This window comes from Chelon labrosus, assembly GCF_963514085.1.
Source record: "Chelon labrosus genome assembly, chromosome: 12".
NCBI lineage: Eukaryota > Metazoa > Chordata > Actinopteri > Mugiliformes > Mugilidae > Chelon > Chelon labrosus.
Genome location: NC_140345.1, coordinates 6,281,214 through 6,293,249, shown reverse-complemented (window position 1 = coordinate 6,293,249; position 12,036 = coordinate 6,281,214). Strand labels below are relative to the sequence as shown.

General features: G+C 40.1%; 1 protein-coding gene across 1 annotated transcript in view; it reads left to right on the top strand.

The window, feature by feature from the left end:
• Nucleotides 1–9,816, top strand: part of grik3 (glutamate ionotropic receptor kainate type subunit 3) — an 87,941-nt gene extending 78,125 nt beyond the window's left edge. Inside the window, exons 13-16 of the mRNA XM_084556950.1 lie at nt 4,758–4,975; nt 8,146–8,371; nt 8,603–8,853; nt 9,548–9,816. Coding sequence (XP_084413076.1) covers nt 4,758–4,975; nt 8,146–8,371; nt 8,603–8,853; nt 9,548–9,742 — 890 coding nt within the window. The 3' untranslated portion in view covers nt 9,743–9,816. The remainder of the gene's footprint in view (nt 1–4,757; nt 4,976–8,145; nt 8,372–8,602; nt 8,854–9,547) is intronic.
• The last annotated feature ends 2,220 nt before the right edge of the window (nt 9,817–12,036 follow it).

Genomic DNA, 12,036 nt, shown 5'->3' with positions numbered 1-12,036 from the left:
CAAAAGAGATTTCTCTATAATATAGTACTTTTGCACAATATAATTTTTTACAAAGCATAGCATTCTTTGTTCTTTATGCAAGAAAGAATCTGTGGTGGCGTTTTGTCTCTGGTGAACAAAGTGAACTTAAGACTTTGTGTCTTTGATGAGATTCAGATCCTTGAAACGGAATAAACATTTCCATTCACAAGTGTCATTATTTTAAAGCAATTAACAACAAGTCTTTGTGCAATCCACAGAAGAGAAAGCTAAGTGCAGGTAATCATTCCCACGGGAAAGCCCGGTTTTCTCGTCCTGAGGTGAGGCATTGCTTGTGAGGACAAACGCTCCCGAAAACCCGGGGCACTGTGTTTAGCATGATGCACCACTGAATCCACAGAGAAAAACGTTTTTATCCCCAGGATGAGAATTCAAAGGGCGTCATTAGATGCACAACAATCTCTTTATTTATTCAAAGGAGAATTGCACTGTCAGAGTGACTTCTTTATGATCTCGTCAGAAATGTATCTTTGGGTGTTAATAGGGGCACTAGATGTAGTCCATCTACTGAATATTACCTCCCCCTTTTTGTTGCAACTAGTAACTCGCTTACAAGGCATTTACAACTGAAATGGTTTCACCCTCAGACAACATTAAGTTCAAAAACACTCACAGTTTCCCCGAGTGTGGGTTAACAACATTTATGCATAGCCCAGTATTTGAACATCGAATGGGAAACTTCATGTTCATCTGGATTTACAGTATAAATCACAATACTGCACAGATGGTTAGGGATGTCCCGATCCGATCACGTGATCGGAAATCGGGGTCGATCACGTGGTTTCAGACTCGATCGGAATCGGACGTTACATCCCGATCAGGGATCGAATATATATATATATATATTTATATTTATTCTCATTATTTTTTTTATCAGATCTATAATATTTCAAAACAAATGGGAAAAATAACAGCTTAGTATTTGCTGTTATGTGGTGGTACAGAGTCAGACCGTCTCAACTCCACACAGAAACAACGTATGCGGCATGACGTCACTTTGGATCGGATCGGGACTCGGTATCGGCAGATACTCAAAATCAAATGACTCGGACTCGGACTCGGGGGCAAAAAAACCTGATCGGGACATCCCTACAGATGGTGAAATGTAACAGTTTGAACTGAAATAAACCAAAAAAAATAAAAAATTCAAGCACACTTTTATCTAATTATCAAACACACCAAACATTAGCAATTTCATAGACTGATTTTATGTCCAACAAACACAATGTCAACTCCTTATATGCTAAATAAGGTTTGGTGTCAGTGAGGGATTGTACTCACTGTTCTAAACCTGTTGTACTTCACAATTCTTCTATTGAGTAACAGTGAGGTATTACAACATGGTTTGTGTGGATCCATGACTACTAATGCATGGCTAGACAAGAAACTATCAATGTTTTTTAGTAGCTGCACGTTGGTGAATGAGGGTTGTTGTGCACATAATTTGCCAGGTAAACTTATGTCACTAAACTATTTCATCATTCTGTGTTTCTTTCCCCAAAAACACATGCTGTATAACTCCTTTACGGAAACAGAAATAGATTATCCCTTGAGGAAATACAAATTTTTACTTTTCTTATGAGGGAGTTGGTTAAAGCAAATGATACCACTTTCACATACATGCTTTAAAAATGGAGCTGGGAAAGCTTAATTAGCTTAGCTTTGGGAAACCTCTCAGGCTCACTCTGCAAGAGAATAAAATATTACTGACTGCACGTTTAAAGCACCTTCTGCAGGTCTTTTGGGCATCCCACAGTGTAATAATAACGCAATATTGTTCCTGAATGGGCAGTGCAGCAGCTAGTGAGATGGATGCGCAGCTTTGTTGACAAATACTATCATTGTTGTCTTCCCCGCAAAGAACATTTCTACAGTATTTTCTTGGTTCAGGGGACAAGTCCTTCTTCAAAGAATTGCATGGTATATTGACACCATTTTATTTCCCTGACACTATATGACTGATCTGCTTTTTGTATTTATGAGAGTGTTCGGAGGCAGCACCATATACCATCCCCTGCTGACAACAAGCACTTTATAGTGTGGAATTCAATTGAGTTACCCATTGCTTCACTTCATTTTTAGTGCAACCAGAGAAAGTATCTGGTGTCTTCCCTCTCTGAAGTCACAGTGAATTAAGGGATGCTACTGTCTTCCCTTGTTTGTAACCATGTAGAGTCTTTGTCAAACCACAAAGGACAAATCCAATCAAATTTGGTAGAGGAGGTTAAAGAGCTGACCACTCTGGCCCCCTTCTGTGGGCTTGTTACTCTTCAGAATTGCCCCCATAAATCTTCTCAGTAAAGTAGCAGAGTGCGCAAAGCACAAGGGTATTTTAAAGGTTGTCAGAGATGAGATATAAAGTAACTTTAACACCAGTCAGTGAGCCATTGTAAACATAGTATTACTCAGCAGAGGACCACTCAATGTCAAGGCTGATAGAGAGGTGTATTGTCAGTCTGGCTTGATTTTTTATTTATTTTTTTTCTCCATTATCATACAGGCTGCGATGATTCTGCAGTTGTTTACTGTGTACTACAAGCAGTAGACCTGATGAAAAACTGCATATCATGAGATAACATGTTCTATATAGATTGTTTTCACACATCAAATTGTGACAAAAGGCATAGCCACAAAAAGTTAAGTGTGACCACAGTGGTGAACAGTTGCTAGATTGGAGTAGCTTCCCTTTTAAGAGTATGTTTGAATGGTATAGGAAAGCTTCCCTCCATGTTGCAGCGACAATGCAGCAAATCCCAAACTTTGAATTGTACTACAAATAAGATAAGATAAGATAAGATAAGATAAGATAAGACTTTATTCATCCCCGTGGGGAAATTAGGGCGTTACAGCGGCAGGAAACAACAGTGCAAGATGCAGAAGCTACAAAAAAAATAGAATAGAATAAAAATAGAATACGGCCAACAAATATGTTATGTACAAAAAATATTTACATATTGCATCAAAGAGATGGTCTGAGTTGAAAAAACCAATTTGGATTGAGGAGTTAGAGTGTTAAGGAGGTTAAATATATATATATATATGTTGACATTCATGAATATCATGAATAAAAACAACAACAAACTCCAATAGGAGTTAAATTACCACGTATTGCAACTAGAAGGTGTGAGATGATGGTTATATATACTGTACACTGTGCATAAGTCCTGAAAAGAAGCTCAGCAGCTCAGCAGCAGAAGAGTTAGGAAATGCTGATGTTAAAGAGTCTGACTGCTGAGGGGACAAAAGACCTCCGGAAGCGTTCCTTCTTGCACTGTGGGTGCAGCAGTCTTTGGCTGAAAGAGCTTCCCAAAGTCCCAACTGTCTCATACAGGGGGTGAGAGGGGTTGTTCCTGATGTTGGACAGTTTAGCCAACATCCTCCTCTCCCCCACCTGCTCCACTGAATCCAGAGGACAGCCCAGGATGGAGCTGGCCCTCTTGATCAGTTTGCCCAGTCTATTCTTGTCCCTCTCTGTGACTCCACCACACCAGCAGACCACAGCGTAGAAGATTGCAGATGCAACCACAGTGTCGTAAAAAGTCCTGAGCAGTGTCCTACACACACCAATGGACCTCAGTCTCCTCAGCAGGTGGAGGCGACTTTGTCCCTTCTTGTATAGGACATTGGTGTTGTCTGACCAGTCCAGTTTATTGTTCAGGTGAACACCCAGGTATTTATAGCCATCCACGATGTCGATATCCAAACCCTGGATGTTTGCCGGCGCTGTGTGTGCTGCCCTCCTTTGGAAGTTAATCACCATCTCCTTTGTCTTGGTGGCGTTGATGTGAAGGTGACTGCGCTCACACCAGTCGACATAGTCCTCGACCACCTTCCTGTATTCCAGGTCGTTCCCGTCTGTTACCTGTCCAACGATGGCTGTATCGTCCGAGAACTTCTGGATGTGGCAACTGTCTGTGTTGTAACGGCAGTCTGAGGTGTAGATGGAGAAGAGGAATGGAGAGAGTACTGTTCCTTGTGGAGCTCCTGTGCTGCAGAGCACCTCATCAGACACACAGCCATGAAGCCTCACATACTGAGGTCTGTTGGTGAGGTAGTCGATCGTCCGTGCAGTCAGCTAGCTGTTTACCCCTGCTCCCTCTAGCTTCCCCTTGAGCAGCGATGGTTGTATTGTGTTAAAGGCACTGGAGAAGTAAAAAAACATGACTCGCACAGTACCTCTGGGCTCCTCAAGGTGCAAAAGGGATCTGTGCGGGATCTTGAGTCAAATCTGTTGAAGAACAGATTAAGTTCGTTTGCCCACCCTCTGTCTCCAGGTTCTGAGCCATTCCCACTGACCCCGTTTGAGCCTGAAATTGTCTTCAGCCCTCTCCAGACCTTCCTGGTGTTTTTCTTCTGATAATTTCAGGATAATTTCATATTCCTTTAATAAAGACTTTTCATACATTGTGTTATTAATCATCATATAATAGTTGAACAGCAAACGTTATGGGCCTGGGCAACAAACCGTTTTTCTGGTGTGGTCTGCCACTCCTGAATCCTTAGCTTAGTGTTTGACTAACCTGCCAAGCTGGCTTCCATTTCTGTTTCCTCGCTGACAGTACCTTGATCAACACCAGTGGCACTGCCAAAAGCATTTGCAGGCTAATTAATAAAAATGCAAGCGATCATGTTGCTGAATTTGTTGAATTCACTTACAGTGTTGGCATGTACAATTTTAGTTAACTGCTTAATACGCTCCCTGTGTGTGTTGCATACAGGCTCTGAATTAATGCCCAAAGCCCTGTCGACCAGGATAATCGGTGGAATATGGTGGTTCTTCACACTTATCATCATATCATCGTATACAGCTAATTTAGCTGCTTTTCTCACTGTGGAGAGAATGGACTCACCCGTGGACTCAGCTGATGACATTGCCAAGCAGACCAAGATTGAGTATGGTGTGGTCAAAGATGGAGCAACCATGACTTTCTTCAAGGTAGAGTACAAATAATACAGAGTACTTATTACTTAGTAACATAAGTTGGGTTCATTACTAATAATTGCCGGAAGTATTAAGCCGATTCTTTCTTTGCTTGTTATAGTGTGAAATAAGTCAAACAGTAGCCAATGAGTACGCACAAATATGTACAGTAATAACAATGTTGTAAAATGCATAGGAACAAAGCCAAATATCTTTGTATTGGCATGGAGTACTGCAGGGCTCCATTCTAGGACCATTTTTGTTTTCTCTTCATTTAGTTCATTTACACCAAATTTACAAAAATTTCCTTTCATTGAAACACTGTTGATGCTCAGCGTATTTGGCCTACAAACCATCTGAATCAGCTGAAGTTATCCTTGCTGCATAATTGCCTTGCAGCGGATAAGGACAGGATGGCAGTACATTTTCTTCAGCTTAACTCCCCCAAATCCTTATTATACGCCCGAAGCCTGGTCACGGCAAAACCAGCTCAACATGTGGTACCTCCTGCTAAATACCTTGGAGTTATTTGAGAGCAGGGCCTGTCTCTTCAGTGCCATGCTAGATGGATAGCCCTGTCAAAGTATATCCAGAATTGGAAGGTTTATTTCTTTTCAGGATTTTCAAAAAAATGCTTTCAGCAATTCTCTTCTGGATTAGTTTGATGCAGTTGTTTGGATGGCCTAAGATATGATTGCATTGGTTTCAGGGTGTCAAAAAACCATGGAACCAAGCAACCTGGCCAAGCTTTTTAATTTTTATTATGGAGATTCAGCCGTAGCTTGACATCTTTATATAAGTTCCTGGCTTTTACTGTTTGAGCGCCATCTCTCTAGCGTAGTTTACAGAGCAACTTAGACTAGACAATTCTTTCTCTCGCTTTGAATCCTGTCTTACAACTTAATTGTATTGTATTCCTTTTTATGTGTTAGATATTCTGTTGCTATCATCCATTGTTGTGGTTATTTTACTTGTTAACTGTCTGATGGCAATTATTATTATTTTTATATACATATGGACATACGATATACATAAAATCCAATTGGATCTTAATTCTCACAGCAAAAGCAAATTATTTAGCTTATCGGCTTGTCTAGACTGTTTGAAGTGTTCCTGCTAATTTTTTTATTACGAAGTTTCAGCGTTTGCCCACAGGGTCTTTGTGTTTATTTTATCATTTTAACTTTGCTTTAGTTGCTGTTGCAATTTCTCAGTGCAAGAAAATGAAAACCCTGCACATTTCCAATGAAGACTGTCCATAAGCTTGTGGCTTTCATTTGCAAAAAAAGAAGAAGATGCTTCCAGGGCAGTTTTATGCCTTTTTTTTTTTGCGTCTGCTGAATGGCGTGTACACTGGTACTTTGATTTTGTGTGTGGGGGTTTTTACTTATACAATGTACCTTTAAAACAACAAGGATGTCTAACAATTTCACACATCTACTTCCAAAAAATAATGGTATAATGAGAGTTTCTTTACGGTTGTACAATGTCCTATTATGATAAATATGGCATTTGAAATGAAAAGAAATCAACCAGCACTTCTTATGAATAGCTATGTAAAAGAATGTTTTTTTAGATCGTTCTCTGCGCTTAGATAAATCAAGGTTGTGATCATTGCGTCATAAATAGAAGGAGACACAGGTGTCTAATTACCCAAGGCTCAAGTGCCCTCTGCTCCCTCTTGCTTTAACAGAAAGGCTTAATGATGTTAAGTCAATGAGGCAGAAAAGAATGATAAATACTGACGAGACTAGGGAGCAGATAAAGTCTTGGCAGATCTATGTAACCGGCTGCATTTCGTCCTAAACTTGCGTTACAAAAAATATATGAAACTGGTTGTTGAATACAGTCAAATCTGCTGTGAGTTACCAGATGGCTTGTTGTGAGCCAGATACAATTTCAAGATAAACAAGAAACAAGGATTCGTGTGGAGACGAGCCGATTTTGTGAAGTTGATGTGGACTGAGACAAGACATTCTCCATACATATGCATCAAATGCAGTATAATTCTATGTTCTATTGATTAGGTCACGTGTGAGCAAATGTTTTAGTGATACCTAACATGGTATGAATATACCCAATGTAAATACCATACATTCATAATGTCTGCATTATTAATACTGTATAAAACTCGCAAAATGAATTGAAAACATAGGCAGTTTTCACGACAAATGTAAGACTTATGTGGTTGTAAAATAACTGTGACAGCATAGAAGGGTTCACCTGAGCAACTGCTCCTAAGGAAAAGTGGCTTTCACTTAGTAGTACTACACCTATTACAACCACTGGAGTTTGAAAGAAATTGCTGGGTGTACGGCAATTTGCACACTGTGCAGAGAGCTCGGATATACGGAGACACACATTGCGAGCTGTTATGAATTACATGTTGCGGTAAACCACGCAAACCAACATCAGCTGTTCTAAGTTCCCATATGATCAGATGTGAACTTGGTGACATTTACCATACATCCTAATTGATACTTTTAAGTTTTAATGTCATGCTATCATATCTCACTTTTAAGCAGCCAGGCCTGGGCTTCTACTGGAGTTAACAATAATAGAGGGCCTTTTATAATAGCATCTTTCACAATTTGAAATGGCTTATAGTCTTTAGACAGTAATTATCTAGGATTAGACATGGCATAAATGTGACCTCACAGAAAATTGCATGAAATACCACATAGCCCGATGCAAGACTAATGGCGAGGCGTTCCATTATTGCTGCTTCAGTAGCACTCATGAGAATAGATGTGTGCAAAGCTTCAATTTACTGTTCGTTAATCCTGTGACAATGGAGATCTGTAGGAGTAATCATTTAAATCTGTTCGGTCAATAGCTAAAGAAACCATACTCCTAAATGTTGTAAATGAACAAATACTGTGTGTGTAATCAGACTGTAATCTGTTCAGGCCTCCGAAGAAATCCCCCAAGTTCTTCAGCCATTCTTTACGTTTACAGAGGAACTTGAAGGATTTCATTTCCAGCTTCAACACCTTGGGCTATAACATTTGAAAGTTATTTTGTTCGAGTTCAGCCTCTTTTTTTTTTTTTTTTATTGCAGTAAAAGCATTGTATATTTTTCAACTTTTACTCGCCTGCAGCAAGGGAGATTTTTCAAATTGGGTTCAAAGTTGCTTCTTTTTTTTTTCTTTTTTTTTTTAACTCGCTCTTGCCATTCCTTTCAGAAATCTAGGGTTTCTACTTTTGAGAAGATGTGGGCCTTTATGAGCAGCAGGCCAAGAACATCACTGGTGAAGTCTATCGAGGATGGGATTCAGAGGGTGCTGAAGTCAGACTACGCCCTCATTACGGAGTCCACCACTATTGATTACATCACTAGGAGGAACTGTAACCTGACTCAGGTGGGAGGGCTTATCGACAGCAAAGGCTACGGCATTGGCACTCCCCTCGGTAAGACTTGCTAATGACCAGAGAATATGTCTTGATAAAAAATTCAAGCCCTTTTCATAAGTTATATTTCATTTTGATGGATTGGAGTGAGGGATTGATTTTCAGACGCAACAGCGGCATAAGACGTGTTTTTTAGCTCCTAGTCAGACAGTGTGCCGTGACGTGTTTATGAACCTTATTATCGCAGCTGGTGTCTCTTCCAAAGTAAAATAGGCCTTATGTTGCTTGCAGGCTCCCCGTACAGGGACAAAATCACCATAGCAATCCTCAGCATCTTGGAGGATGGGCGCCTGCACATGCTGAAGGAGAAGTGGTGGAGTGGGAGCAGCTGCTTGGATGAGGAGCGTCGCGAGACAGGCCCCATGGGTATCCAGAACCTGGGTGGTATATTTATTGTGCTGGCATCTGGCCTAGTGCTGTCTGTTTTTGTGGCAATTGCCGAATTCGTCTACAAGCTAAGGAAGACTGCGGAACGTGAGCAGGTACTTGTCCCCATAAATCACTTGAAGAAGTATTTGATATTTACCTTGTGATTTGGATGGAGATAAAATTAACCTCAAATTAATTTAATTACACTCTACAACGATTCCAATGTATTTTGCCCTGATGCCCTTTTCGTTATTCTTCTGCCACATACCCTCTAAAGCAAAGCTGTGCTCTAGTCATGGTTTTTAGTTCAAACATGTTATAAAAGGATTTGCATGCCTTTAGCTAATCCCCAAGAGTACTGGCCATAACACCACAACATTTACTTACTTTAACGGGCATAACTGCAAATTGGAGCATAGAGAATTAATCCATTATTAGTCACTGGAGATGTTGGAATAGCATGAACCCTTTACTGTTACAAATCATTAATTTGAGTCATGCTAAGTGAGTAGTTGCACGCGTGCTCTTGCACCACACTTGTTCATTCTTTCTGACACAGCACTAATAATGAGCCATGTGCAGACTGCATGTTGAGGTGCAATCTGACATGGCTGACAGCCGTGTATGCGCATGCACACATGCTAGCAGTAACACAGTTGAATGTTCTAATCCATTTTGTGCTCTTAAGACTGTTGACACTGTCTACTGTCAGAACAATTTAAAACTAAGCCATTTACCCCCCCTCCCCCGTCCCTTTTCCCTACTCTTCTTTCTGCTCCCCTTCCCGCATCCTCCCTTTTCGCCCAGAGGTCTTTGTGCAGTGCCATGGTGGACGAGATCAGACTGTCGTTCACCTGCGAGAGACGGGTGAAGCACAAGCCTCAGCCTCCAGTCATGGTGAAGACGGATGCAGTGATCAACATGCACGCCTACAACGACCGACGACTCCCAGGAAAGGACAACATGAGCTGCAGCACTGGGATGACTCCCGTGTTCCCGTGACAATGTGCTCCCCACAGGTGAAGAGCCTCCTGAGCAATGTGTCAGGGGGGATTCCAGAGACTAGAGACAATGGCATAGACGGGATCACCAGATACACCATTAACCACAGTGACATGGGGACACTAACAAAACATGGCCAACTCAAAATGGCAGCGTCAGCCACACAGGTATGACAACATTCACCACTGTAATCCAAGACGTAAAAAAATATATGGGGAGGTCCTGGGGGGAAAAAAGAAACATTCTCGAGTATGGAAAAGGTATACCCAAAAAAATCTGTTTCAAGTCTGATGTTTACGTTCGCAACCAAACAATTACAATGTTCACCAATTCCTCGATCAGTGAAAAGGCTGAATATTTTATCGGAAAAAAAAAAAATGTCCTAAAAAACAAAAAGGCTTGGTGAAGAATGGCAATAAATGACAGAAATACAGTTCAAGGAGGATGAGGGTGTGCAGTTTTCTCTGGCAATTTGACGTGTTTTGCCACACGTGAAAATTATGATATCAAGTTCTTACCATTTCCTCTTGATTTAAACACTCCTGAATGGCCTTTGACAGCAGAAAATAATGTTACCTCAAACATGTTGTCTGGGCTTGAATGGTTGTCTTTGAGTTGCAAGCTGTAGGAATAGCAAGATGTGGAATGGTGCGTTTAAGTTTGTCGTCGTGATAAGAGATTAAATATATTGTTACACACAAGCAATCATAATCACTGATGCAAAGTGGATCATGGAGACATCTATAATTAAAAACATCCATCATAGACTACTGAATCACATTGTTATGGGATTAAATTAAATTGAGCTGAAGTACATTTTATGTCAAACGATTTTGTACATGATTGTGTTTTAATCAGTTAAAATATGGATTGCCAAAGATCTGACCATTCAAAAGAACTATACACAGAAAAGTATGGGCCTGTTCGTCAAGCTGTTCGGAGCATTCATCTTCCTTTCAGTACAAGTCATCTGGAGTGGTTTAAATGGGACTGTTGAGGAATATTCCCAACCGTGCAGGGTAACATAAATCCAAAGCAAATTGTATTTGGCACAGTCGTGGCATTGCATTCGTTCCAAACCTCAAAATAAGGTTAGCAAGACTGTAATGTAAAATAACCATCGTATAAAAAAGCTAATTTTGATTATGTATAATTTCCAAAAGGATAATCATTGAAATATTGAGTATTCATAAGAACCTATTTCTACAGTTTGTGCTCACGTTTATTGAAACGGTAGCATGTCTGAAGCTGTATGTATCGACTGGGTAGGAATTAGAACAGGCATTTCTGTTTCACGTAAACCTTAGTTCAGTAAAGTCACAGAGACAAAAGGTAAGAAACTGTGACCTTAAAGCTAAAGTGCATTTCTTGAGTGTACTTTAATCATGACGTATTCATCATCATTCAAGTATGTCCTGGTCTTCATTCACGTGTAACCACAGGACCACCGGATGTCCCAAGTACTTCTGAATTTCCTTTTTTCAGGTGTGATCTCCAGGATTTTTGGCAGGAAAAAAAAATTAAAAAAAGGTTGTTTTACACTATAAAACTAAACAGGGGTTCAGTTTTAAATGAGAGAGGAGATGTTTTGATGTATTTTTTCCTTTCCCTGTTAGTTTTGCTTAATTGCCTGATGTGGACTAAGTAAATCCATACATGTTGTGTGTGTGAATATGCCGAAAGACAATGTGGTGAATAGACAGAAGACGATTCCGTGTGTTCATGTTGACTTTTACGCCTATATCGAGAAAGTGTATATCTTCAGCAAGTGTAATGCCGAAGGAAGATTCGAGGAGTCAGTGAGCCACTGTCACTCCGGAAGCTGAAAGAACAGCAAACCTCTGTGAGGTTCATGTTGACGATACGCGGAAAATAAAAGACATCGTAACTGTCTATGATTTAAGAAAACTCCAATCTGTAAAATTTAGCGTCGGTTTGGTAGAGATACACTGTATAATTGTTTATCGATTCCCTTCTGCAAAGTAGAGTATGTAGATAAGATCAGCAGGAGAAAATGTATTTTGCTAAATTTATACTGTTATAAATAAATTCTGTTCACAGTCAAATGTTCTAGATGCTATTTATGTCATTAGAGAGGTCACTTTAACCTACTTCCTCACTTTACCCCCAGTTCCACAGCCCCAAACCTTGTTTATTTATTTAATGGAAATGCATTATAGTATGGTATATTGGAATACTATCATCAGATGGGAAAATGTATGTAAATCTTTTATGATGGCTAATATATTTCTACAAGGTGAACATGAAATGGAAATGCAGAGTGTCTCTAAGAA